Source organism: Pseudophryne corroboree, chromosome 1 (genome assembly GCF_028390025.1).
Source record: "Pseudophryne corroboree isolate aPseCor3 chromosome 1, aPseCor3.hap2, whole genome shotgun sequence".
Classification (NCBI taxonomy): Eukaryota; Metazoa; Chordata; class Amphibia; order Anura; family Myobatrachidae; genus Pseudophryne; species Pseudophryne corroboree.
The window spans coordinates 1,147,574,757-1,147,601,734 of NC_086444.1; the positions used below are offsets into that span (position 1 = coordinate 1,147,574,757).

Here is a 26,978-nt window from a genome sequence, read left to right on the forward strand (position 1 = left end):
TCACGGCAGTCGCCCATGTAAACCGACAGGGCGGCACAAGAAGCAAGATGGCGATGGCAGAAGCCACAAGGATTCTCCGATGGGCGGAAAATCACGTCTAAGCCCTGGATATTCCTTCCCTGTGTGACTGCTCCCCAGCCTCGCAAGCTGGCATCCGTGGTCACCAGGACCCAGTCCTGTATGCCGAATCTGCGGCCCTCTTGAAGATGAGCACTCTGCAGCCACCACAGTAGAGATACCCTGGTCCTTGGAGACAGGGTTATCAGCCGATGCATCTGAAGATGCGATCCCGACCACTTGTCCAAGAGGTCCCACTGAAAGGTTCTTGCATGGAACCTGCCGAATGGAATTTTGCTTCGTAAGAAGCTACCATTTTTCCCAGGACTCGTGTGCAGTGATGCACCGATACCTGTTTTGGTTTCAGGAGGTCTGACTAGAGATGACAGCTCCTTGGCTTTCTCCTGCGGGAGAAACACTTTTTTCTGTTCTGTGTCCAGAACCATCCCCAGGAACAGTAGGCGTGTGGTAGGAACCAGCTGTGACTTTGGAATGTATAGAATCCATCCGTGCTGTTGTAGCACTTCCCGAGATAGTGCTACTCCGACCAACAACTGCTCCTTGGACCTCGCCTTTATAAGGAGATCGTCCAAGTACGGGATAATTAAAACTCCCTTTTTTCGAAGGAGTATCATCATTTCTGCCATTACCTTGGTAAAGACCCTCGGTGCCGTGGACAGTCCAAACGGCAGTGTTTGGAATTGGTAATGGCAATCCTGTACCACAAATCTGAGGTACTCCTGGTGAGGATGGTAAATGGGGACATGTAGGTAAGCATCCTTGATGTCCAGGGATACCATGTAATCCCCCTCCTCCAGGCTTGCAATAACCGCCCTGAGCGATTCCATCTTGAACTTGAATTTTTTTATGTATGTGTTCAAGGATTTCAAATTTAAAATGGGTCTCACCGAACCGTCCGGTTTCGGTACCACAAACAGTGTGGAATAGTAACCCCGTCCTTGTTGAAGTAGGGGCACCTTGACTATCACCTGCTGGGAATACAGCTTGTGAATTGCCTCTAGCACAGTCTCCCTGCCTGAGGGAGTTGTCGGCAAGGCAGATATGAGGAAACGGCGGGGGGGGGGAGACGCCTCGAATTCCAGCTTGTACCCCTGAGATACTACTTGAAGGATCCAGGGATCCACCTGTGAGCGAGCCCACTGATCGCTGAAATTTTTGAGGCGGCCCCCCACCGTACCTGGCTACGCCTGTGGAGCCCCCGCGTCATGCGGTGGACTCAGAGGAAGCGGGGGAAGAATTTTGATTCTGGGAACTGGCTGACTGGTGCAGCTTTTTCCCTCTTCCCTCGTCTCTGTGCAGAAAGGAAGCGCCTTTGACCCGCTTGCTTTCTGAAGCCGAAAGGACTGTACCTGATAATACAGTGCTTTCTGAGGCTGTGAGGAAACCTGAGGTAAAAAATGTTCTTCCCAGCTGTTGCTGTGGATACGAGGTCCCAGAGACCATCCCCAAACAATTCCTCACCCTTATAAGGCTCTATGTGCCTTTTAAAGTCAGCATCACCTGTCCAGTGTCGGGTCTCTAATACCCTCCTGACAGAATGGACATTGCATTAATTCTGGATGCCAGCCGGCAAAATATCCCTCTGTGCATCCCTTATATATCTTATGTTCGCAAAATAGTATCCCTGTTTGACAGGGTTACAGACCACGCTGCAGCAGCACTATCTGCAGGTCTCAGTCTAGTACCTGAGTGTGTAAATACAGACTTCAGGATAGCCTCCTGCTTTTTATCAGCAGGTACCTTCAAAGTGGCCGTATCCTAAGACGGCAGTGCCACCTTTTTTGACAAACGTGTGAGCGCCTTATCCACCCTAGGGGATATCTCCCGGCGTAACTTATCCTCTGGCGGGAAAGGGTACGCCATCAGTAACTTTTTAGAAATTACCAGTTTCTTATCGGGGGAACCCACGCTTTTTTCACACTTCATTCACTCATTTGATGGGGGAACAAAACACTGCCTGCTTTTTCTCCCCAAACATAAAACCCTTTTTTAGTGGTACTTGGGTTAATGTCAGAAATGTGTAACACATTTTTTATTGCCGGGATCATGTAACGGATGTTCCTAGTGGATTGTGTATATGTCTCAACCTCGTCGACACTGGAGTCAGACTCCGTGTCGACATCTGTGTCTGCCATCTGAGGGAGCAGGCGTTTTTTTGAGCCCCTGATGGCCTCTGAGACGCCTGGGCAGGCGCGGGCTGAGAAGCCGGCTGTCCCATAGCTGTTACGTCATCCAGCCTTTTATGTAAGGAGTTGACACTGTCGGTTTATACCTTCCACCTATCCATCCACTCTGGTGTCGGCCCCACAGGGGGCGACATCACATTTATCGGCATCTGCTCTGCCATCACATAAGCCTCCTCATCAAACGTGTCGACACAGCCGTACCGAGACACCGCACACACACACAGGGAATGCTCTGACTGAGGACAGGACCCCACACAGCCCTTTGGGGAGACAGAGAGAGAGTATGCCAGCACACACCAGAGCGAAAATGGCGCTGAGGGAGAAGCCCCACCCCTTTTTCAACTGACTTTCTCCCGCTTTTTCAGGAATACTGACAGGGGTAATTTTACATCTATATAGCCTCTAGGACTATATATGATGTAGATTTGCCAGCCAAGGTGTCATATATTGCCCTCAGGGCACCCCCCCCCCCAGCGCCCTGCACCCTCAGTGACCGGAGTGTGAAGTGTGCATGAGGAGCAATGGCGCACAGCTGCAGTGCTGTGCGCTACCTTGGTGAAGACCGAAGACTTCTGCCGCCGATTTTCCGGACCTCTTCTTGCTTCTGGCTCTGTAAGGGGGACGGCGGCGCGGCTCCGGGAACGAACACCAAGGCCAGTTCCATGCGGTCGATCCCTCTGGAGCTAATGGTGTCCAGTAGCCTAAGAAGCCCAAGCTAGCTGCAAGCAGGTAGGTTCGCTTCTTCTCCCCTTAGTCCCTCGATGCAGTGAGCCTGTTGCCAGCAGGTCTCACTGTAAAATAAAAAACCTAAAATAAACTTTCTTTCTAGGAGCTCAGGAGAGCCCCTAGTGTGCATCCAGCTCGGCCGGGCACAGAAATCTAACTGAGGTCTGGAGGAGGGTCATAGTGGGAGGAGCCAGTGCACACCAGATAGTACCTAATCTTTCTTTTAGAGTGCCCAGTCTCCTGCGGAGCCCGTCTATTCCCCATGGTCCTTACGGAGTTCCCAGCATCCACTAGGACGTCAGAGAAAGAAAAAAGTGTGCCTTCACTCCAAGGCACAAAACTAAAACTGAGGAGTACTTCCTATGAACAGGTGGTTGATGGGAGAGGTTAGAGGGGGAGGAGTTTGTTCTTTTCATAGCTTGTGCCAAACCCCATACTCGCACACTCTAACCCAAGTGTAAGTGCGCAGCGTCCCCCAGATGGATAAGAACACCCCCCCCCCCCCCCCCCCCAAAAAAAAAAAAAAAAAAAAACACATTCCACAGTTCACACACCCTAACAGCTGAGATAAGGAGACACAGATTACATGGGCATGGGTCAGGCAACTGTAGTTTCCACTGCCGGGGGTCCCACAAGGATTTGCAGAGCGTCAACAGTAGATGCTGATGAGCTCGGACAGAAGTTATAGTGACTGCATCACTCTCCTTGCCTAGAAAAAATTACTTGGTGGTCCCCTGGCTACAGTGAAGAATCGGGAGACTTGATTTATAATACAGGGCAGCGGGAGAGAAGAGCTTCCAACGGGACTCTACTGCAGGATCCGGAAGGGTAAGCAACTATGCCCCCACAATTGAATAAGGCCACTTATTTCTATGGGGCTGATTCAGAGTAGGATGGATCTCTTTGCACGGATGCAAATAGCAAGTTTCAGTATACAGCACACTTGCAGATGCAAATTTATACATGTTTGCTTCTCTCCGGCCATTTCAGAGTTGGATGGACCTTTGCCGCATCAGTCTTTCCGTATCTTATGGGAGTGTCATAGGTGTGTAGCTAGAGGTCTGTGTGTACGGGGAAAGGAAGCCTGTATCGGACTGATCTCTTGTACATAGCATGGGGCAGGTGCAGTGCAAACACTAATGATAACAGATGCGGCTGTGGACGGATAAAGTGTGGGTGTAGTGTCTCCCTGCATGAAGCTGCACAGATCCCCCGTTAGCCTTTCTTGTTGGCTATATGTACAAACCACGCTGAAACAGGGTTGAGCATAAAACGCATACACCGTAATCCCCACTGAAACAGATGGGCTATTGAACTGAATGAGAAAGGTGTTAAAAAGTCCTGATGCAATTACAAAAGCATGCAAACATATCCCAGTGTAATGCTAGGGAGGACTCCAGCATCCAGCAATTTGTCATAAAGTCTATGATCTCCAGCAGATACTTCTGGAGTCCATATAGCAAACAAGTATTGTGTAGATAATTGCCCGACATTCTGAACGGAAACTGCGCCCTGTATACTCACTGCAGCTCCAGCAGGGGTATGTATATGGACAATGCATTTCACATCAGGACGTGCAGCATAAATGGCAGAATGCAATGTGAACCCAGCTTTATTCACTCCCAGATTTGTGCTGCCACGGTCAATTATGTCACCTTGCAGATTGATTTTAACCTAAGACATAGGGAATATATAAACACACACATTATACTGAGTACCCTGCAACTCACACTCTTTAGTTTGAATACTTCACGCAGTTACATGCTAAAATCAGGACAGCAATCCATGATATATATTCAATACCCCTATCCCAACAATAGTCTCAAACAGATTCCATTTCTAATTCTTACCAAAATGTTATGTTTTAGCACAACAGGCAGCATGCAGAGTGTACAACACAGGCAAATAGATCTAAAATGTTTACATTATTGAAATGTTTTGAAAACCAGTTAAATGCCAACCAATCCTGGAACTGCCGACTACCACCAACACCGTGTGACGTAGGGGAATGGTGGGGGAAGGGCGAGAAATGCTCAGTGCAAAGTTCAATTAAAGAGGGTAAAAAAAAAAAAAACACACACACATATATACATATACACATATATATATATATATATACACATACACACACACACACACACACACACACACACACACACATATATATACACATACATACACACACATGTTGCTATTACCCAGTAAAACTGCTCATGAAAGGTTAATGGAGTTTAAAGAAAAACACACACTTACCAGGCTGGAGGCTGTAACTTCGCTGTAAAGGAGCCCAAAGGGGACGATCAGGAAGTGCTCCTGCTCTGAACTCACTCTGACCTACATCACACACAGAACATCAGGTCACAACAGAATTCCTGGCACACAGGACCAAACCCATGCGCCCCATAGGGGAATTTTATACAAACCGCTTTTAGCAAATATATATCCTATTATAGCATACTTTTTTTCTAATGAGCTACAATAGGAAGTACGATAAAAATCAGGGCCTCTCAACTTCAGTCCTCAAGAACCCCCCCTCAGGTCATGTTTTCTGGATGTCTTAATCCTGCACAAGAGAGTTCATCAATTTTGCTGGGTAATTGTTCCACCTGCTTCCTAATATGCAAAACATGACTTGTTGGGAAAACCCGAGGGTTGAGGATGCGAAACCATGATGTAAATGTTTTCCAGGGAGAACTCCAGTATGGCACAGTGGGAGACATGGAGGGGAAAGAGCACTGACGAGTACATAGCCATATCTACCACCAGATTTGTTCCACTGTTGGTGGAATGGCATTTACCTCCTAAACACCTTAAAAGGGTCATCTCATATCTTTATAAGGGGTAAGCTCACTCCTAGCCCCAGACATAGCCAACGCAAAAGGCTTATGCTGCCCATACACTTAAAGATTTATTGTAAGATCTGGCTGGTTGGAATGAAAACCTGGTAATGGATGAGAGCAAATGACGACAATTGACCATTTGCTCCTAAACACTGGAAAACAGACAAAAACGGTCAGACAAATTGGTTAAATCCATTTGATTTAACCAATTCATCTGACGACCGTTTTTTGTCAGTTTTACGGCATTTAGGAGCAAATGGTCGATTGTAATTTGCTCTCATCCATTACCAGAGAGAGCTATCCACCAGATGTCATTCATGTAGGAACTGGGAAATTTAAATGTTTTATATAAATGGAGCAGAGCTTGAGGGGTACAAAAAGGACTCCCATCATAACTCATTTAATGGTTAAATACAGAAGAGAGCACTGTGGTTGAAACTATGGAATGATAACCAAAACAACAGGGTTTCTGAAACATTAATGGGGTCTAGTAAAGTCAGCTGTGCAGTGATCCGACATCTTCCTCAATGCTCACTAATAACCGGTTCACACTGCACCAAAAACCCGGTATCGACCAGGTATTTTGCTGGGTTGACACGGGTCGCAGTGCAGTGTGAACGGGTCACTGCTGAATTCCCGGGTCGCCTGACCCGGTAATTCAACCCGGGAATAAAGAAGGGTTATTCCCGGGTAATTACCGGGTTAAGCGCAGTGTGAACGGGTTAACCAAGTCGATGCAACCTGGAACCTGTTCAAAGCATAGGGAGAGGTGGCGCCGCCTCCGGCCATGCCCCCAGATGGCAACCCGACCTGGCATATTGCTGGGTCAGGAAGCCACCCCGTTCACATTGCACAGGCCGAATGCCGGATCACACCAGGAATGGACCTGTACCCAATTCCCAGGTGTGACCCGGTAATGGCAATGTGAACGGGGTACAACTACATATATGCTTGCCATAATATCCCTTTAATCCGGAACACCTATGAATTACACAGGTTCTGTGGCTGATTAAAGCCAGGTTAAATTCAGACTTGAATTTAGCCAGCCACAGAACCTGTCTAAATCATAGGTGCCCCAGATGAAAGAGATATTATGGCAAGCCTAACTATAGGACATCGTAAGACATTACTTGATAAAGCATGCCAGTAATGTAATGAACTGTATATTGTTCCAGTTAGATAATGCATTAGTCTTCTTGTACAGCTTGGAGGAGCGGGGCAGGCCAACTCCTAGCTTCACAGCTATTAAAAGCCTTTGTATCGCCCTAGAAAACAGTCTCTTGTACATGAAGAATGAACTGGAGAGGTTCTTTGCCGCAAACTCAATGTTCCCTTTCATTTAGAACACTGGATTTATCCTCACATGCTGTGTGATGAGACACTGCTATAGGAGTCTCTACAGCAACGCTGGCAGAGGGCCAGGCCGTAAAATGGCTATTTCTGGATCCTCTGTTACTATTATATGCTCACATATCTTTAGAGCCCTGCATGTAGCGTCTAGGTGTGCAAAGGGATAGCATCATGTTCTTGTGAATAAGAGTAATTTCTAGCATCCGGGGTACAGTAGAAGTCTGAAGTATAAAGCATGAATGGATGTCAGATCTATTATCTATCGCTGCAATGATACTCACTGTAATGTGATTGTAGATTAACTGCGACCAACCGAACAGATCTGCTAATCGATAAAATGCTGCTAGTTTACATCGGAGCAATTTCTCTCCCTTTTCATAAGCAATAGAGTCGGATCCTCTAAGATCATTCACAGGAGTTACCATTCCCAAGCCTGAAATTAAATAGCATGGGAATTTAGGAACAGGGACGGACGGACAATTACACACATACAATAGCCAAGACCTGAGCTGCAAATACAAGTAAGACATAAAAGAGAAGGCAGACTGAGCAAATAGTAAACAGTTTCCTTACACAGACAACATCGATGTTTTGCATTCTGTAACCTTAACTTGTAAAATTGCTTTTACTGAATGGACAGAACTGCATAATTTACACTGCCGGCCTTGAATTACCTACAATGGTAGATTGCATGAAGTGACCTTGTGTTATATACGACAATATCACACTCGGGAACCTGAACTGAGAATGCAACAAACGGCAATGTTCCCAGCAGGGTGTATATGAATATATTTGTAAAGTCTCAATTCTAAATACTTAACAGGTTACCGGTTATGTGTCCTGCAAGATACAGTAGTAATAAATAATGTTGTGTGTTACAAGTGCCATCCATACGTAGCCCCCATGTTTTCTCCTATGGCTGAAGCATTACGCAAGACTGTGGTGCAGGCCACTGTAGGTCTGTTTAGGTTTCTATTGGCTGACATAGCCTTAGATTCCAGGAAGTGACATACATCCTCTGAGTGTGCGGATACACCCATGTCTAGGTTATGTACCCATGTATAGGGTCCGCTAATTGATGTACAGTGACTATCTCCCATCAGGATGTATCAGCATCTGACTCGGTGCCCGATCTCATTAACATGCTGTTCACAACTGCACCATCCGCTTGCAGCAAAGACAGATACACCAGTGACAAACTGGTCACTGCTCCATTTACAGTCTGTCCTGCATATAGTCATTCCATCAAAGGGGGGAATTCAATTCAAGACCACAAGGTCTTAACATGTATAGTTTGGAGCAGAGAAGGGAAAGTGGGGACATGATAGAAACTTTCACATATATCAAGGGTTTTAACAAAGTCCAGGAGGGAAACATTCTTCAAAGGAAGAGAAGTATTAGAACTCGAGGACAAGCGATGAAAAGGGAGAGAGAGGTAGGTTCAGGGGAAATTTATGGAAAAATTACTTCACAGAAAGGGTAGTGGATACGTGGAATAGCCTCCAATCAGAGGTGGTAGAAGCTAAGACAGTAGAGCAATTTAATCTTGCTTGGGATAAATATATGAATATTCTTACAAAGCACAGTTTGAGATTACCTAAAGGATAGTAAAGAGACAGACTTCTCTCTGTTTCTACATTTAATTGTTTTGGGGCACCCGCAGCTCCTGTCTACAGTGACAGGAGCTATTCAATTGTTTGTGCAGATGGATGTGAATATCGCAAACGCCCAAAAACAATACGGAGTTTTAAGAGCAAGCCACACATATCTCTTCATAGGACATGGAGAATGCTGCAGCAAGGGTACAATAAATATTTAGAGAGGCTTTTCATTTGGCAATTTCCATAATACCCCTTTTACACCTACGAGCACGGGTCGCAGCCGGGAGCCTGACACGGGAGCTGCCCCCTGCTGCGACCCGTGCTCGGTCCCTTTTCCATTAGCAGTCACAACCCGGCATATGCCGGGTTGGTGACGCTTCTAGCTACACGGCACGGGCGGCGCAGGGAGATCACATGATCTCCCAGCGCCGCCCATCCATACAGTGTAAACGGGAGCCGTGTCGCATCGACACGGCTCCCGTTTACACTACACCCTACCCGGATCATTCCCGTGTCCTACCCAGGTAAATAGCCGGGTAGGATTCACGGGTCACTTGATCCGGGTTGACCCTTTTCCACTTGCCAAAAACACGGGTAAATGCGCGCCCCCGTGCATTTACCCGTGTTTTTTAGGCTAGTGGAAAAGGGGTTGCATTATTCATACGTATGCTGCAAAATATGTATATACATAGAGCGTTTAATATTGAAAAAAGGGTATATGCCTGCTCCTACATACTGGTTAACGAAGTAGAAAAAGAGACTGGTCTTTTCATGATAAAAGGTGAGGCCATCTTTTGATCACTTGCCGCTTCAATTACTTAATTTGAGGTTTGCCCTTATAACCACATATTAATGTCAGTAACCACTTACTTAGGTTCAGTGCTGCCATTCCACCTTGTGGGGCTGAGGGGTAAACACTCGGTGCACTTGTGGTCATGAAATCTGCTATTTGCTGTAGCGCCAATAATCCAGTGGGGTTTTTTCCTTTCTTAAGTTGATCTTGTATCATGGTTTCCAATTCATCACAAAAGGCCTATTAGTTTAACAAATCACAACATTAAGCAATTAGAAAAAAAGTACAGACAAGAGGTTATTTACAAAATACTGGGTGCCCCTTATAGGCAGTGGTTGCTGGCAGTTTCTGAGCTGAACCAGCCAGTGCCTTAATAAATAGCCTGTACTTTCTGGAATATTAATTCAGTCCATACAAGGGCTGCGTCCGCTGTAAATTACACATCACCTTTAGAGAGTGACATTACCTAGAGTTCTTCTTACAGGCTCTGACCCACATAACACCCTTTCTCAATCCTCCTCATCTTACTACTCTATACCCCACTGAAGTTAGTTTTCCATTCACCATCCCCCCCACAGCATCACCACTGCACACGCTCCTATTATCCTCACCTCCTCATAATTCCATCAGCATCCCCCCCGCATCATAAATAGCTCCCCATCCCAATCACCATTAACCTCCTCATCCTCACTAAAACCATAACACCATCATTTAACACCACCATGGACATCACCATTTTGCATCATTGACCATCCTGCAGTGACCTGCCACGCTGCTCCTCTGGCATAATCCACCTCCCCTATGAGCACTAAAAAGTCCATAGCAGCTTCATCAAAGAAGAATTCCATATAGTTTAGTAGCCTTTATAGGAAGGAGGTCCTGTTAAAACGTGCAAAACTACTAAAAATAACGGGGGCAATTCATTTGCTTTCTCCCCACGGCCACCATTAGGGGGTGCAAAACCGAGCAATTCAATTGCTCCGTTTGGGTGAACATTAGCTGCAGGACAGACCTTTCTTCTTGATGCCACCTGAGGCAGCGATCGGAAATGTGCAAAAAATAAGAATTTACTTACCGATAATTCTATTTCTCATAGTCCGTAGTGGATGCTGGGGACTCCGTCAGGACCATGGGGAATAGTGGCTCCGCAGGAGACAGGGCACAAAAAGTAAGCTTTTAGGATCACATGGTGTGTACTGGCTCCTCCCCCTATGACCCTCCTCCAAGCCTCAGTTAGGTACTGTGCCCGGACGAGCGTACACAATAAGGAAGGATCTTGAATCCCGGGTAAGACTCATACCAGCCACACCAATCACACCGTACAACTTGTGATTTGAACCCAGTTAACAGTATGATAACAACGAAGAAGCCTCTGAAAAGATGGCTCACAACAATAATAACCCGATTTTTGTAACAATAACTATGTACAAGTATTGCAGACAATCCGCACTTGGGATGGGCGCCCAGCATCCACTACGGACTATGAGAAATAGAATTATCGGTAAGTAAATTCTTATTTTCTCTAACGTCCTAGTGGATGCTGGGGACTCCGTCAGGACCATGGGGATTATACCAAAGCTCCCAAACGGGCGGGAGAGTGCGGATGACTCTGCAGCACCGAATGAGAGAACTCCAGGTCCTCCTTAGCCAGAGTATCAAATTTGTAAAATTTTACAAACGTGTTCTCCCCTGACCACGTAGCTGCTCGGCAAAGTTGTAATGCCGAGACCCCTCGGGCAGCCGCCCAAGATGAGCCCACCTTCCTTGTGGAGTGGGCATTTACAGATTTAGGCTGTGGCAGGCCTGCCACAGAATGTGCAAGTTGGATTGTGCTACAGATCCAACGAGCAATCGTCTGCTTAGACGCAGGAGCACCCATCTTGTTGGGTGCATACAGGATAAACAGCGAGTCAGATTTTCTGACTCCAGCCGTCCTTGAAATATATATTTTCAATGCTCTGACAACGTCCAGCAACTTGGAGTCCTCCAAGTCGCTAGTAGCCGCAGGCACCACAATAGGCTGGTTCAAGTGAAAAGCCGAAACCACCTTAGGCAGAAACTGAGGACGCGTCCGCAGTTCTGCCCTGTCCGAATGGAAAAATCAGATATGGGCTTTTGTATGATAAAGCCGCCAACTCTGATACTCTCCTGGCTGAAGCCAGGGCCAGTAGCATGGTTACTTTCCATGTAAGATACTTCAAATCTACCGATTTGAGCGGCTCAAACCAATGGGATTTGAGAAAATCCAAAACTACGTTGAGATCCCACGGTGCCACTGGAGGCACAATCGGGGGCTGTATATGTAGTACACCTTTGACAAAGGTTTGTACTTCAGGCACTGAAGCCAATTCTTTCTGGAAGAAAATCGATAAGGCCGAAATTTGAACCTTAATAGACCCCAATTTGAGGCCCATAGACAATCCTGCCTGCAGGAAATGTAGGAATCGACCCAATTGAAATTCCTCCGTTGGGGCCTTCTTGGCCTCACACCACGCAACATATTTTCTCCAATGCGGTGATAATGTTGTGCGGTCACTTCCTTCCTGGCTTTAATCAAGGTAGGAATAACTTCCTCTGGAATGCCCTTTTCTTTTAGAATCCGGCGTTCAACCGCCATGCCGTCAAACGCAGTCGCGGTAAGTCTAGGAACATACAAGGTCCCTGCTGAAGCAGATACCTTCTTAACGGTAGAGGCCACGGCTCTTCCGTGAGCATCTCTTGAAGTTCCGGGTACCAAGTCCTTCTCGGCCAATCCGGAGCCACGAGTATTGTTCTTACTCCCCGTAGCCGTATAATTCTCAGTACCTTTGGTATGAGAGGCAGAGGAGGAAACACATACACGGACTGGTACACCCACGGTGTTACCAGAGCGTCCACAGCTATTGCCTGAGGGTCTCTTGACCTGGCGCAATATCTGTCCAGTTTCTTGTTGAGGCGGGACGCCATCATGTCCACCTTTGGTTTTTCCCAACGGTTCACAATCATGTGGAAGACTTCTGGATGAAGTCCCCACTCTCCCGGGTGGAGGTCGTGTCTGCTGAGGAAGTCTGCTTCCCAGTTGTCCACTCCCGGAATGAACACTGCTGACAGTGCTATGATATGATTTTCCGCCCAGCGAAGAATCCTTGTCTGTCATTGCTCTTCTGCTTCTCGTGCCGCCCTGTCTGTTTACGTGGGCGACTGTCGTGATGTTGTCCGACTGGATCAACACCGGCTGACCCTGAAGCAGCGGTTTTGCCAGGCTTAGAGCATTGTAAATCGCTCTTAGCTCCAGTATATTTATGTGAAGAGACGTCTCCAGGTTTGACCACACGCCCTGGAAGTTTCTTCCCTGTGTGACTGCTCCCCAGCCTCGTAGGCTGGCATCCGTAGTCACCAGGACCCAGTCCTGTATGCCGAATCTGCGGCCCTCTAACAGATGGGCACTCTGCAACCACCACAGAAGAGACACCCTTGTTCTTGGTGACAGTGTTATCCGCTGATGCATGTGCAGATGCGATCCGGACCATTTGTCCAGCAGATCCCACTGAAATATTCGTGCGTGGAATCTGCCGAATGGAATTGCTTCGTAAGAAGCCACCATCTTTCCCAGGACTCTTGTGCATTGATGTACTGACACATTTCCTGGTTTTAGGAGGTTCCTGACAAGTTCGGATAACTCCCTTGCTTTCTCCTCCGGGAGAAACACCTTTTTCTGAACAGTGTCCAGAATCATTCCCAGGAACAGCAGACGTGTCGTCGGGGTCAATTGAGATTTTGGAAGATTCAGAATCCACCCGTGTTGTTGAAGCACTACTTGGGTTAGTGCTACTCCGACTTCCAGCTGTTCTCTGGACCTTGCCCTTATCAGGAGATCGTCCAAGTAAGGGATAATTAATACGCCTTTTCTTCGTAGAAGAACCATCATTTCGGCCATTACCTTGGTAAAGACCCGAGGTGCCGTGGACAAACCAAACGGCAGCGTTTGAAACTGATAATGACAGTTTTGTATCACGAACCTGAGATACCCTTGGTGTAAAGGGTAAATTGGGACATGCAGATAAGCATCTTTTATGTCCAGGGACACCATGAAGTCCCCTTCTTCCAGATTCGCTATCACTGCTCTGAGTGACTCCATCTTGAACTTGAATTTCTGTATGTACAGGTTCAAGGATTTCAGATTTAGAATAGGTCTTACCGAACCGTCCGGCTTCGGTACCACAAATAGTGTGGAATAATACCCCTTTCCCTGTTGTAGGAGGGGTACCTTGACTATCACCCGCTGAGAATACAGCTTGTGAATGGCTTCCAATACCGTCGCCCTTTCTGAGGGAGACGTTGGTAAAGCAGACTTTAGGAACCGGCGAGGGGGAGACTTTTCGAATTCCAACTTGTAACCCTGAGATACTACCTGCAGGATCCAAGGGTCCACCTGTGAGCGCGCCCACTGTGTGCTGAAAATCTTTAGTCGACCCCCCACCGCCCCTGAGTCCGCTTGCACAGCCCCAGCGTCATGCTGAGGGCTTTGTAGAAGCCGGGGAGGGCTTCTGTTCGTGGGAAGTAGTTGCTTGCTGCACCCTCTTACCCCTTCCTTTGCCTCTGGGCAAATATGACTGTCCTTTTGCCCGCTTGTTCTTATAGGAACGAAAGGACTGCGGCTGAAAAGACGGTGTCTTTTTCTGTTGGGAGGTGACCTGAGGTAAAAAAGTGGATTTCTCTATCGTCCTAAGTGGATGCTGGGGTTCCTGAAAGGACCATGGGGAATAGCGGCTCCGCAGGAGACAGGGCACAAAAAAGTAAAGCTTTTACCAGATCAGGTGGTGTGCACTGGCTCCTCCCCCTATGACCCTCCTCCAGACTCCAGTTAGATTTTGTGCCCGAACGAGAAGGGTGCAATCTAGGTGGCTCTCCTAAAGAGCTGCTTAGAGAAAGTTTAGCTTAGGTTTTTTACTTTACAGTGAGTCCTGCTGGCAACAGGATCACTGCAACGAGGGACTTAGGGGAGAAGTAGTGAACTCACCTGCGTGCAGAGTGGATTTGCTGCTTGGCTACTGGACACTAGCTCCAGAGGGACGATCACAGGTACAGCCTGGATGGTCACCGGAGCCGCGCCGCCGGCCCCCTTGCAGACGCTGAAGAGAGAAGAGGTCCAAAATCGGCGGCTGAAGACTCCTGAGTCTTCATAAAGGTAGCGCACAGCACTGCAGCTGTGCGCCATTTTCCTCTCAGCACACTTCACACAACAGTCACTGAGGGTGCAGAGCGCTGGGGGGGGCGCTCTGAGAGGCAAATAAAAACCTTATTAGAAAAATACCTCACATATAGCCCACAGAGGCTATATGGAGATATTTAACCCCTGCCTAACTTCAAAAATAGCGGGAGACGAGCCCGCCGAAAAAGGGGCGGGGCCTATCTCCTCAGCACACAGCGCCATTTTCTCTCACAGAAAAGCTGGAGAGAAGGCTCCCAGGCTCTCCCCTGCACTGCACTACAGAAACAGGGTTAAAACAGAGAGGGGGGGCACTGATTTTGGCGATATTGTATATATATAAAAGATGCTATAAGGGAGAAACACTTATATAAGGTTGTCCCTATATAATTATAGCGTTTTTGGTGTGTGCTGGCAGACTCTCCCTCTGTCTCCCCAAAGGGCTAGTGGGTCCTGTCCTCTGTCAGAGCATTCCCGGTGTGTGTGCTGTGTGTCGGTACGTGTGTGTCGACATGTATGAGGACGATGTTGGTGAGGAGGCGGAGAAATTGCCTGTAATGGTGATGTCACTCTCTAGGGAGTCGACACCGGAATGGATGGCTTATTTAGAGAATTACGTGAGAATGTCAACACGCTGCAAGGTCGGTTGACGACATGAGACGGCCGACAATCTATTAGGACCGGTCCAGGCGTCTCAGAAACACCGTCAGGGGTTTTTAAAAAAACGCCCATTTACCTCAGTCGGTCGACACAGACACAGACACGGACACTGAATACAGTGTCGACGGTGAATAAACAAACGTATTTCTCATTAGGGCCACACGTTAAGGGCAATGAAGGAGGTGTTACGTGTTTCTGATACTACAAGTACCACAAGAAAGGGTATTATGTGGGAGTGAAAAAACTACCTGTAGTTTTTCCTGAATCAGATAAAATAAAATGAAGTGTGTGATGATGCGTAGGGTTACCCCGATAGCAAATATTGGCGTTATACCCTTTCCCGCCAGAAATTAGGGTACGTTGGGAAACACCCCTTAGGGTGATAAGGCGCTCACACGCTTATCAAGTGGCGTTACCGTCTCCAGATACGGCCGCCCTCAAGGAGCCAGCTGATAGGAAGCTGGAAAAATATCCTAAAAAGTATATACACACATACGGTGGTTATACTGCGACCAGCGATCGCCATCAGCCTGGAGATGCAGTGCTGGGTTGGCTTGGTCGGATTCCCTGACTGAAAATATTTTATTCATGTAGAGCATTTAATAGGATGCATTCTATATATATGTATGTGAGATGCACAGAGGGATATTTGCTCTCTGGCATCAAGATAAGTGCGTTGTCCATATCTCCCAGAAGATGTCAGGGACACGACAGTGGTCAGGTGATACAGATCCCATACGGCAGATGGAAGTATTGCTGTATAAAGGGAAGGAGTTATTTGGGGGTCGGTCCATCGGACCTGGGGACCACAGCAACAGCTGGGAAATCCAACCTTTTTTACCCCAAGTTACATCTCAGCTAAAAAAGACACCGTCTTTTCAGCCTCAATCTTTCCTTTCCCATGAGGGCATGCAGGCAAAAGGCCAGTCATATCTGCCCAGACATAGAGGTAAGGGAAGTAGACTGCAGCAGGCAGCCCTTTCCCAGGAAAAGAAGCCCTCCACCGCGTCTGCCAAGTCCTCAGCATGACGCTGGGGCCGTGCAAGCGGACTCAAGGTGGGGGGGTAGTCTCAAGAGTCTCAGGGCGCAGTGGGATCACTCGCAAGTTGACCCCTAGATCGTACGAGTATTATCCCAGGGGTAAAGATTGGAGAGTCGAGACATCTTCTCCTCGCAGGTTCCTGAAGTCTGCTTTACCAACGGCTCCCTCCGACAGGGAGGCAGCATTGGAAACAATTCACAAGCTGTATATCCAGCAGGTGATAATCAAAGTACCCCTCCTACGACAAGGAAAAGGGTATTATTTTTCCACACTATATTGTGGTACTGAAGCCAGACGGCTTGGTGACACATAGTCTAAATCTAAAATGTTTTGAACACTTACATAAAAGGTTCAAATCGAGATAAAGTCACTCAGAGCAGTGATAGCGAACCGGAAAAAAGGGGACTATATGGTGTCCCTGGACATCAAGGATTACCTCCATGTCCAAATTTTGTCCTTCTCATCAAGGGTACCTCTGGTTCGTGGTACAGAACTGTCAATATCAGTTTCAGACGATGCCGTTTGAATTATCCACGGCACCCCGGGCCTTTTTACCAAGGTAATGGCCGAAAAGATGTTTCTTCAAAGAAAAAAGGCATCTAAATTATCCCTTACTTGCACGACCTAAAAAGGGCAAGTTCCAGAGAACAGTTGGAGGTCGGAAGAGCACTATCTAAAGTAGTTCTTCGACGGCACGACTGGATTCTAAATATTCCAAGAATCGCAGCTGTTTTCCGACGATACGTCTGCTGTTCCTAGGGATGATTCTGGACACGGTTCAGAAAAAGGTTTTTCTTCCCGAGGAAAAAGCCAAGGAGTTATCCGACCTGTCAGGAACCTCCTAAAACCAGGAAAGGTGTCTGTACATCAATGCACAAGAGTCCTGGGAAAAATGGTGGCTTTTTACGAAGCAATTCCATTCGGCAGATTCCATGCAAGAATTTTCCAAAGGGATCTGTTGGACAAATGGTCAGGGTCGCATCCTCAGATGCACCTGCGAATAACCCTGTCGCCAAGGACAAGGGTATATCTTCTGTGGTGGTTGCAAAAGGCTCATCTATTGGAGGGCCGCAGATTCGGCATACAGGATTTGATCCTGGTGACCACGGACGCCAGCCTGAGAGGTTGGGGAGCAGTCACACAAGGAAGAAACTTCCAGGGGGTATGGACGAACCTGGAAAAGTCTCTTCACATAAACATTCTGGTACTAAGAGCAATCTAAAATGCTCTAAGCCAGGCGGAACCACTCCTGCAAGGAAAACCGGTGTTGATTCAGTCGGACAACATCACGGCGGTCGCCCATGTAAACAGACAGGGCGGCACAAGAAGCAGGAGTGCAATGGCAGAAGCTGCCAAGATTCTTCGCTGGGCGGAGAATCACGTAATAGCACTGTCAGCAGTGTTCTTCCCGGGCGTGGACAACTGGGAAGCAGACTTCCTCAGCAGACACGATATTCACCCGGGAGAGGGGGGTCTTCATCCAGAAGTCTTCCACATGCTAATAAACTGTTGGGAAAGACCAATGGTAGACATGATGGCGTCTCGCCTCAACAAGAAACTGGACAAGTATTGCGCCAGGTCAAGAGATCCACAGGCAATAGCTGTGGACGCACTGGTAACACCTTGGGTGTACAAATCAGTATATGTGTTTCCTCCTCTGCCTCTCATACCAAAGGTATTGAAGATTATACGGTGAGGAGGAGTAAGAACAATACTAGTGGCTCCGGATTGGCCAAGAAGGACTTGGTACCCGGAACTTCAAGAGTTGGTCACGGACGACCCGTGCCCTCTACTTCTGAGAAGGGACCTGCTACAACAGGGTCCCTGTCTCTTTCAAGACTTACCGCGGCTGCGTTTGACGGCATGGCGGTTGAACGCCAGATCCTAAAAGGGAAAGGCATTCCAGAAGAAGTCATTCCTACCTTGATTAAGGCAAGGAAGGAAGTCACCGCGAAACATTATCACCGCATTTGGCGAAAATATGTCGCGTGGTGCGAGGATCGGAGTGTTCCGACGGAGGAATTTCAACTGGGTCGTTCCCTACATTTCCTACAATCAGGATTGTCTATGGGTCTCAAATTGAGATCTATTAAGGTTCAAATTTCGGCCCTGTCAATATTCTTCCAAAAAGAATTGGCCTCAGTTCCTGAGGTACAGACTTTTGTTAAAGGAGTACTGCATATACAGCCTCCTGTGGTGCCTCCGGTGGCACCGTGGGATCTAAATGTAGTTTTAGATTTCCTCAAATCCCATTGGTTTGAACCATTGAAAAAGGTGGATTTTAAATATCTCACATGGAAAGTGACTATGTTACTGGCCCTGGCTTCCGCCAGGAGAGTATCTGAATTGGCGGCTTTATCTTATAAAAGCCCTTTTCTAATCTTCCATTCGGATAGGGCAGAACTGAGGACTCGTCCGCATTTTCTCCCTAAGGTGGTATCAGCGTTTCACCTGAACCAACCTATTGTGGTGCCTGCGGCCACTGGCGACTTGGAGGACTCCAAGTTGTTGGACGTTGTCAGAGCCTTAAAAATATACATTTCAAGGACGGCTGAAGTCAGAAAATCTGACTCGCTGTTGATACTATATGCACCCAACAAGTTGGGTGCCCCTGCTTCTAAGCAGACGATTGCTCGTTGGATTTGTAACACAATTCAACTTGCTCATTCTGTGGCAGGCCTGCCACAGCCTAAATCTGTTAAGGCCCATTCCACAAGGAAGGTGGGCTCATCTTGGGCGGCTGCCCGAGGGGTCTCGGCATTACAATTCTGCCGAGCAGCTACGTGGTCGGGGGAAAACACGTTTGTAAAATTCTACAAATTTGATACCCTGGCAAAAGAGGACTTGGAATTCTCTCATTCGGTGCTGCAGAGTCATCCGCACTCTCCCGCCCGTTTGGGAGCTTTGGTATAATCCCCATGGTCCTTTCAGGAACCCCAGCATCCACTTAGGACGATAGAGAAAATAAGAATTTACTTACCGATAATTCTATTTCTCGGAGTCCGTAGTGGATGCTGGGCGCCCATCCCAAGTGCGGATTATCTGCAATACTGTACATAGTTATTGTTAACAAATTCGGGTTATATTGTTAAGGAGCCATCTTTAAGAGGCTCTTTCTGTTATCATACTGTTAACTGGGTTTAGATCACAAGTTGTACGGTGTGATTGGTGTGGCTGGTATGAGTCTTACCCGGGATTCAAATTGCCTCCCTTATTGTGTACGCTCGTCCGGGCACAGTACCTAACTGGAGTCTGGAGGAGGGTCATAGGGGGAGGAGCCAGTGCACACCACCTGATCTGGTAAAAGCTTTACTTTTTTGTGCCCTGTCTCCTGCGGAGCCGCTATTCCCCATGGTCCTTTCAGGAACCCCAGCATCCACTACGGACTCCGAGAAATAGAATTATCGGTAAGTAAATTCTTATTTTTCCGGCTGTTGCCGTGGCCACCAGATCCGATAGACCGACCCCAAATAATTCCTCTCCTTTATACGGCAATACTTCCATATGCCGTTTGGAATCCGCATCACCTGACCACTGTCGCGTCCATAAACTTCTTCTGGCAGATATGGACATCGCACTTACTCTCGATGCCAGAGTGCAAATATCCCTCTGAGCATCTCGCATATAAAGAAAAGCATCCTTTAATTGCTCTATAGTCAATAAAATACTGTCCCTATCCAGGGTATCAATATTTTCAGTCAGGGAATCCGACCACACCACCCCAGCACTGCACATCCAGGCTGAGGCTATTGCTGGTCGCAGTATAACACCAGTATGTGTGTATATACTCTTCAGGGTAGTTTCCAGCCTCCTATCAGCTGGATCCTTGAGGGCGGCCGTATCAGGAGACGGTAACGCCACTTGTTTTGATAAGCGTGTGAGCGCCTTATCCACCCTAGGGGGTGTTTCCCAGCGCGCCCTAACCTCTGGTGGGAAAGGGTATAATGCCAATAACTTCTTTGAAATTAGCAGTTTTCTATCGGGGTTAACCCACGCTTCATCACACACGTCATTCAATTCCTCCGATTCTGGAAAAGCTACAGGTAGTTTTTTCACACCCCACATAATACCCCCCTTTGAGGTACCTGCAGTATCAGAGATATGCAAAGCCTCCTTCATTGCCGTGATCATATAACGTGTGGCCCTATTGGAAAATAAGAATTTACTTACCGATAATTCTATTTCTCGGAGTCCGTAGTGGATGCTGGGGTTCCTGAAAGGACCATGGGGAATAGCGGCTCCGCAGGAGACAGGGCACAAAAAGTAAAGCTTTAGGATCAGGTGGTGTGCACTGGCTCCTCCCCCTATGACCCTCCTCCAAGCCTCAGTTAGGATACTGTGCCCGGACGAGCGTACACAATAAGGAAGGATTTTGAATCCCGGGTAAGACTCATACCAGCCACACCAATCACACTGTACAACCTGTGATCTGAACCCAGTTAACAGTATGATAACAGCGGAGCCTCTGAAAAGATGGCTCACAACAATAATAACCCGATTTTTGTAACTATGTACAAGTAATGCAGATAATCCGCACTTGGGATGGGCGCCCAGCATCCACTACGGACTCCGAGAAATAGAATTATCGGTAAGTAAATTCTTATTTTCTCTATCATCCTAGTGGATGCTGGGGTTCCTGAAAGGACCATGGGGATTATACCAAAGCTCCCAAACGGGCGGGAGAGTGCGGATGACTCTGCAGCACCGAATGAGAGAACTCCAGGTCCTCCTTAGCCAGGGTATCAAATTTGTAGGATTTTACAAACGTGTTTGCCCCTGACTAAATAGCCGCTCGGCAAAGTTGTAAAGCCGAGACCCCTCGGGCAGCCGTCCAAGATGAGCCCACCTTCCTTGTGGAATGGGCATTTACATATTTTGGCTGTGGCAGGCCTGCCACAGAATGTGCAAGCTGAATTGTATTACACATCCAACTAGCAATAGTCTGCTTAGAAGCAAGAGCACCCAGTTTGTTGGGTGCATACAGGATAACAGCAAGTCAGTTTTCCTGACTCCAGCCGTCCTGGAACCTATACTTTCAGGGCCCTGACAACATCCAGCAACTTGGAGTCCTCCAAGTCCCTAGTAGGCGCAAGGCCCCACAATAAGCTGGTTCAGGTGAAACACTGACACCACCTTAGGGAGAGAACTGGGGACGAGTCCGCAGCTCTGCCCTGTCCGAATGGACAAACAGATATGGGCTTTTTTGAGAAAAACCCCACCAATTTGACACTCGCCTGGCCCAGGCCAGGGCCAAGAGCATGGTCACTTTTCATGTGAGATGCTTCAAATCCACAGATTTGACTGGTTTTAAACCAATGTGATTTGAGGAATCCCAGAACTACGTTGAGATCCCACAGTGCCACTGGAGGCACAAAAGGGGGTTGTATATGCAATACTCCCTTGACAAACTTCTGGACTTCAGGAACTGAAGCCAATTCTTTCTGGAAGAAAATCGACAGGGCCGAAATTTGAACCTTAATGGGCCCCAATTTGAGGCCCATAGACACTCCTGTTTGCAGGAAATGCAGGAATCGACAGAGTTGAAATTTCTTCGTGGGGCCTTCCTGGCCTCACACCACGCAACATATTTTCGCCACATGTGGTGATAATGTTGTGCGGTCACCTCCTTCCTGGCTTTGACCAGGGTAGGAATGACCTCTTCCGGAATGCCTTTTTCCCTTAGGATCCGGCGTTCCACCGCCATGCCGTCAAACGCAGCTGCGGTAAGTCTTGGAACAGACATGGTACTTGCTGAAGCAAGTCCCTTCTTAGCGGCAGAGGCCATAAGTCCTCTGTGAGCATCTCTTGAAGTTCCGGGTACCAAGTCCTTCTTGGCCAATCCGGAGCCATGAGTATAGTTCTTACTCCTCTACGTCTTATAATTCTCAGTACCTTAGGTATGAGAAGCAGAGGAGGGAACACATACACCGACTGGTACACCCACGGTGTTACCAGAACGTCCACAGCTATTGCCTGAGGGTCTCTTGACCTGGCGCAATACCTGTCCCGTTTTTTGTTCAGACGGGACGCCATCATGTCCACCTTTGGTATTTCCCAACGGTTCACCATCATGTGGAAAAACTTCCCGATGAAGTTTCCACTCTCCCGGGTGGAGGTCGTGCCTGCTGAGGAAGTCTGCTTCCCAGTTTCCACTCCCGGAATGAAACACTGCTGACAGTGCTATCACATGATTTTCCGCCCAGCGAAAAGTCCTTGCAGTTTTTGCCATTGCCCTCCTGCTTCTTGTGCCGCCCTGTCTGTTTACGTGGGCGACTGCCGTGATGTTTTTCCCACTGGATCAATACCGGCTGACCTTGAAGCAGAGGTCTTGCTAAGCTTAGAGCATTATAAATTTACCCTTAGCTCCAGTATATTTATGTGGAGAAAAGTCTCCAGACTTGATCACACTCCCTGGAAATTTTTTCCTTGTGTGACTGCTCCCCAGCCTCTCGGGCTGGCCTCCGTGGTCCCCAGCATCCAATCCTGAATGCCGAATCTGCGGCCCTCTAGAAGATGAGCACTCTGTAACCACCACAGGAGAGACACCCTTGTCCTTAGATATAGGGTTATCCGCTGATGCATCTGAAGATGCGATCCGGACCATTTGTCCAGCAGATCCCACTGAAAAGTTCTTGCGTGAAATCTGCCGAATGGAATTGCTTCGTAGGAAGCCACCATTTTTACCAGGACCCTTGTGCAATGATGCACTGACACTTTTCCTGGTTTTAGGAGGTTCTTGACTAGCTCGGATAACTCCCTGGCTTTCTCATCCGGGAGAAACACCTTTTTCTGGACTGTGTCCAGAATCATCCCTAGGCACAGCAGACGTGTCGTCAGGATCAGCTGCGATTTTGGAATATTTAGAATCCATCCGTGCTGTTGTAGCAGTATCCGAGATAGTGCTACTCCGACCTCCAACTGTTCCCTGGACTTTGCCCTTATCAGGAGATCGTCCAAGTAAGGGGTAATTAAGACGCCTTTTCTTCGAAGAAGAATCATCATTTCGGCCATTACCTTGGTAAAGACCCGGGGTGCCGTGGACAATCCAAACGGCAGCGTCTGAAACTGAAAGTGACAGTTCTATACCACGAACCTGAGGTACCCTTAGTGAGAAGGGCAAATTTGGGACATGGAGGTAAGCATCCCTGATGTCCCGGGACACTATATAGTCCCCTTCTTCCTGTTCGTTATCACTGCTCTGAGTGACTCCATCTTGATTTGAACCTTTGTAAGTGTTCAAATTTTTTTAGATTTAGAATAGGTCTCACCTAGCCTTCTGGCTTCAGTACCACAATATAGTGTGGAATAATACCCCTTTCCTTGTTGTAGGAGGGGTAATTTGATTATCACCTGCTGGGAATACAGCTTGTGAATTTTTTCCCATACTGCCTCCTTGTCGGAGGGATACCTTGGTAAAGCAGACTTCAGGAGCCTGCGAGGGGGAAACGTTTCGACATTCCAATCTGTACCCCTGGGATACTACTTGTAGGATCCAGGGGTCCTGTACGGTCCCAGCGTCATGCTGAGAGCTTGGCAGAAGCGGTGGAAGGCTTCTGTTCCTGGGAATGGGCTGCCTGCTGCAGTCTTCTTCCCTTTCCTCTATCCCTGGGCAAATATGACTCTTATAGGGACGAAAGGACTGAGGCTGAAAAGACGGTGTCTTTTTCTGCAGAGATGTGACTTAGGGTAAAAACGGTGGATTTTCCAGCAGTTGCCGTGGCCACCAGGTCCGATGGACCGACCCCAAATAACTCCTCTTCCTTTATACGGCAATACACCTTTGTGCCGTTTGGAATCTGCATCACCTGACCACTGTCGTGTCCATAAACATCTTCTGGCAGATATGGACATCGCACTTACTCTTGATGCCAGAGTGCAAATATCCCTCTGTGCATCTCGCATATATAGAAATGCATCCTTTAAATGCTCTATAGTCAATAAAATACTGTCCCTGTCAAGGGTATCAATATTTTTAGTCAGGGAATCCGACCAAGCCACCCCAGCTCTGCACATCCAGGCTGAGGCGATCGCTGGTCGCAGTATAACACCAGTATGTGTGTATATACTTTTATATGATATTTTCCAGCCTCCTGTCAGCTGGCTCCTTGAGGACGGCCCTATCTATAGACGGTACCGCCACTTGTTTTGATAAGCGTGTGAGCGCCTTATCCACCCTAAGGGGTGTTTCCCAACGCGCCCTAACTTCTGGCGGGAAAGGGTATACCGCCAATAATTTTCTATCGGGGGGAACCCACGCATCATCACACACTTCATTTAATTTATCTGATTCAGGAAAAACTACAGGTAGTTTTTTCACATCCCACATAATACCCTCTTTTGTGGTACTTGTAGTATCAGAAATATGTAACACCTCCTTCATTGCCCTTAACGTGTGGCCCTAATAAGGAATACGTTTGTTTATTCACCGTCGACACTGGATTCAGTGTCCGTGTCTGTGTCGACCGACTAAGGTAAACGGGCGTTTTAAAACCCCTGACGGTGTTTTTGAGACGTCTGGACCGGTACTAATTGTTTGTCGGCCGTCTCATGTCGTCAACCGACCTTGCAGCGTGTTGACATTATCACGTAATTCCCTAAATAAGCCATCCATTCCGGTGTCGACTCCCTAGAGAGTGACATCCCCATTACAGGCAATTGCTCCGCCTCCTCACCAACATCGTCCTCATACATGTCGACACACACGTACCGACACAGCGCACACACACAGGGAATGCTCTGATAGAGGACAGGACCCACTAGCCCTTTGGAGAGACAGAGGGAGAGTTTGCCAGCACACACCAAAAAACGCTATAATTATATAGGGACAACCTTATATAAGTGTTTTCCCTTATAGCATCTTTTTATATATTTCTAACGCCAAATTAGTGCCCCCCCTCTCTGTTTTAACCCTGTTTCTGTAGTGCAGGGGAGAGCCTGGGAGCCTTCCCTCCAGCCTTTCTGTGAGGGAAAATGGCGCTGTGTGCTGAGGAGATAGGCCCCGCCCCTTTTTCGGCGGGCTCGTCTCCCGCTCTTCAACGGATTCTGGCAGGGGTTAAATATCTCCATATAGCCCCCGGAGGCTATATGTGAGGTATTTTTTGCCAAAAAATAGGTTTACATTGCCTCCCAGGGCGCCCCCCTCCCAGCGCCCTGCACCCTCAGTGACTGCCGTGTGAAGTGTGCTGAGAGCAATGGCGCACAGCTGCAGTGCTGTGCGCTACCTTAAGAAGACTGAGGAGTCTTCTGCCGCCGATTCTGGACCTTCTTCTCTTTTCAGCATCTGCAAGGGGGCCGGCGGCGAGGCTCCGGTGACCATCCAGGCTGTACCTGTGATCGTCCCTCTGGAGCTAATGTCCAGTAGCCAAAGAAGCCAATCCATCCTGCACGCAGGTGAGTTCACTTCTTCTCCCCTAAGTCCCTCGTTGCAGTGATCCTGTTGCCAGCAGGACTCACTGTAAAATAAAAAACCTAAGCTAAACTTTTCTAAGCAGCTCTTTAGGAAAGCCACCTAGATTGCACCCTTCTCGGCCGGGCACAAAAATCTAACTGAGGCTTGGAGGAGGGTCATAGGGGGAGGAGCCAGTGCACACCACCACCTGATCCTAAAGCTTTACTTTTTGTGCCCTGTCTCCTGCGGAGCCGCTATTCCCCATGGTCCTTTCAGGAACCCCAGCATCCACTAGGACGATAGAGAAAATACGTTTCTTTCTTCACCGTCGACACTAGATTCATCTGTGTCGGTACCTGTGTCGACTGACTGAGGTAAGGGACGTTTTACAGCCCCTGACGGTGCCTGAGACGCCTGGACAGGTACTAACTGGTTTTCCGGCCGTCTCATGTCGTCAACTGACTTTTGCAGCGTGCTAACATTATCACGTAATTCCATAATTAAAGCCATCCATTCCGGTGTCGACTCCCTAGGGGGTGACATCACCATTACCGGCAATTGCTCCGCCTCCACACCAACATCGTCCTCATACATGTCGACACACACGTACCGACACACAGCAGACACACAGGGAATGCTCTTATCGAAGACAGGACCCCACTAGCCCTTTGAGGAGACAGAGGGAGAGTTTGCCAGCACACACCAAAGCGCTATAAAAATGTATATAAACAACCCTAAAAGGTGTTGTTTCTGTTATATGCGCTTAATATATAAAAATATCGCCAAAATATGCCCCCCTTCTCTGTTTTACCCTGTTTCTGTAGTGCAGTGCAGGGGAGAGTCCTGGGAGCCTTCCTCACAGCGGAGCTGAGCAGGAAAATGGCGCTGTGTGCTGAGGAGAATAGGCCCCGCCCCCTAAAACGGCGGGCTCTTCTCCCGGAGTTAGCGATATATGGCAGGGGTTAAATACATCCATATAGCCTCAAGGGCTATATGTGATGTATTTTAGCCATAGAAAATAAGAATTTACTTACCGATAATTCTATTTCTCGGAGTCCGTAGTGGATGCTGGGGTTCCTGAAAGGACCATGGGGAATAGCGGCTCCGCAGGAGACAGGGCACAAAA

General features: G+C 47.9%; 1 protein-coding gene across 14 annotated transcripts in view; it reads right to left on the reverse strand.

Annotated features, from left to right (window-relative positions):
- Nucleotides 1-26,978, reverse strand: part of ADD1 (adducin 1) — a 245,904-nt gene that overhangs the window by 142,213 nt on the left and 76,713 nt on the right. For all 14 annotated transcript variants that reach the window (XM_063924439.1, XM_063924431.1, XM_063924447.1 and 11 more), the window contains 4 exons: nucleotides 9,652-9,814; nucleotides 7,462-7,613; nucleotides 5,244-5,324; nucleotides 4,515-4,664 (listed from right to left, as the gene is read on the reverse strand). In XM_063924439.1, coding sequence (XP_063780509.1) covers nucleotides 4,515-4,664; nucleotides 5,244-5,324; nucleotides 7,462-7,613; nucleotides 9,652-9,814 — 546 coding nt within the window. The remainder of the gene's footprint in view (nucleotides 1-4,514; nucleotides 4,665-5,243; nucleotides 5,325-7,461; nucleotides 7,614-9,651; nucleotides 9,815-26,978) is intronic.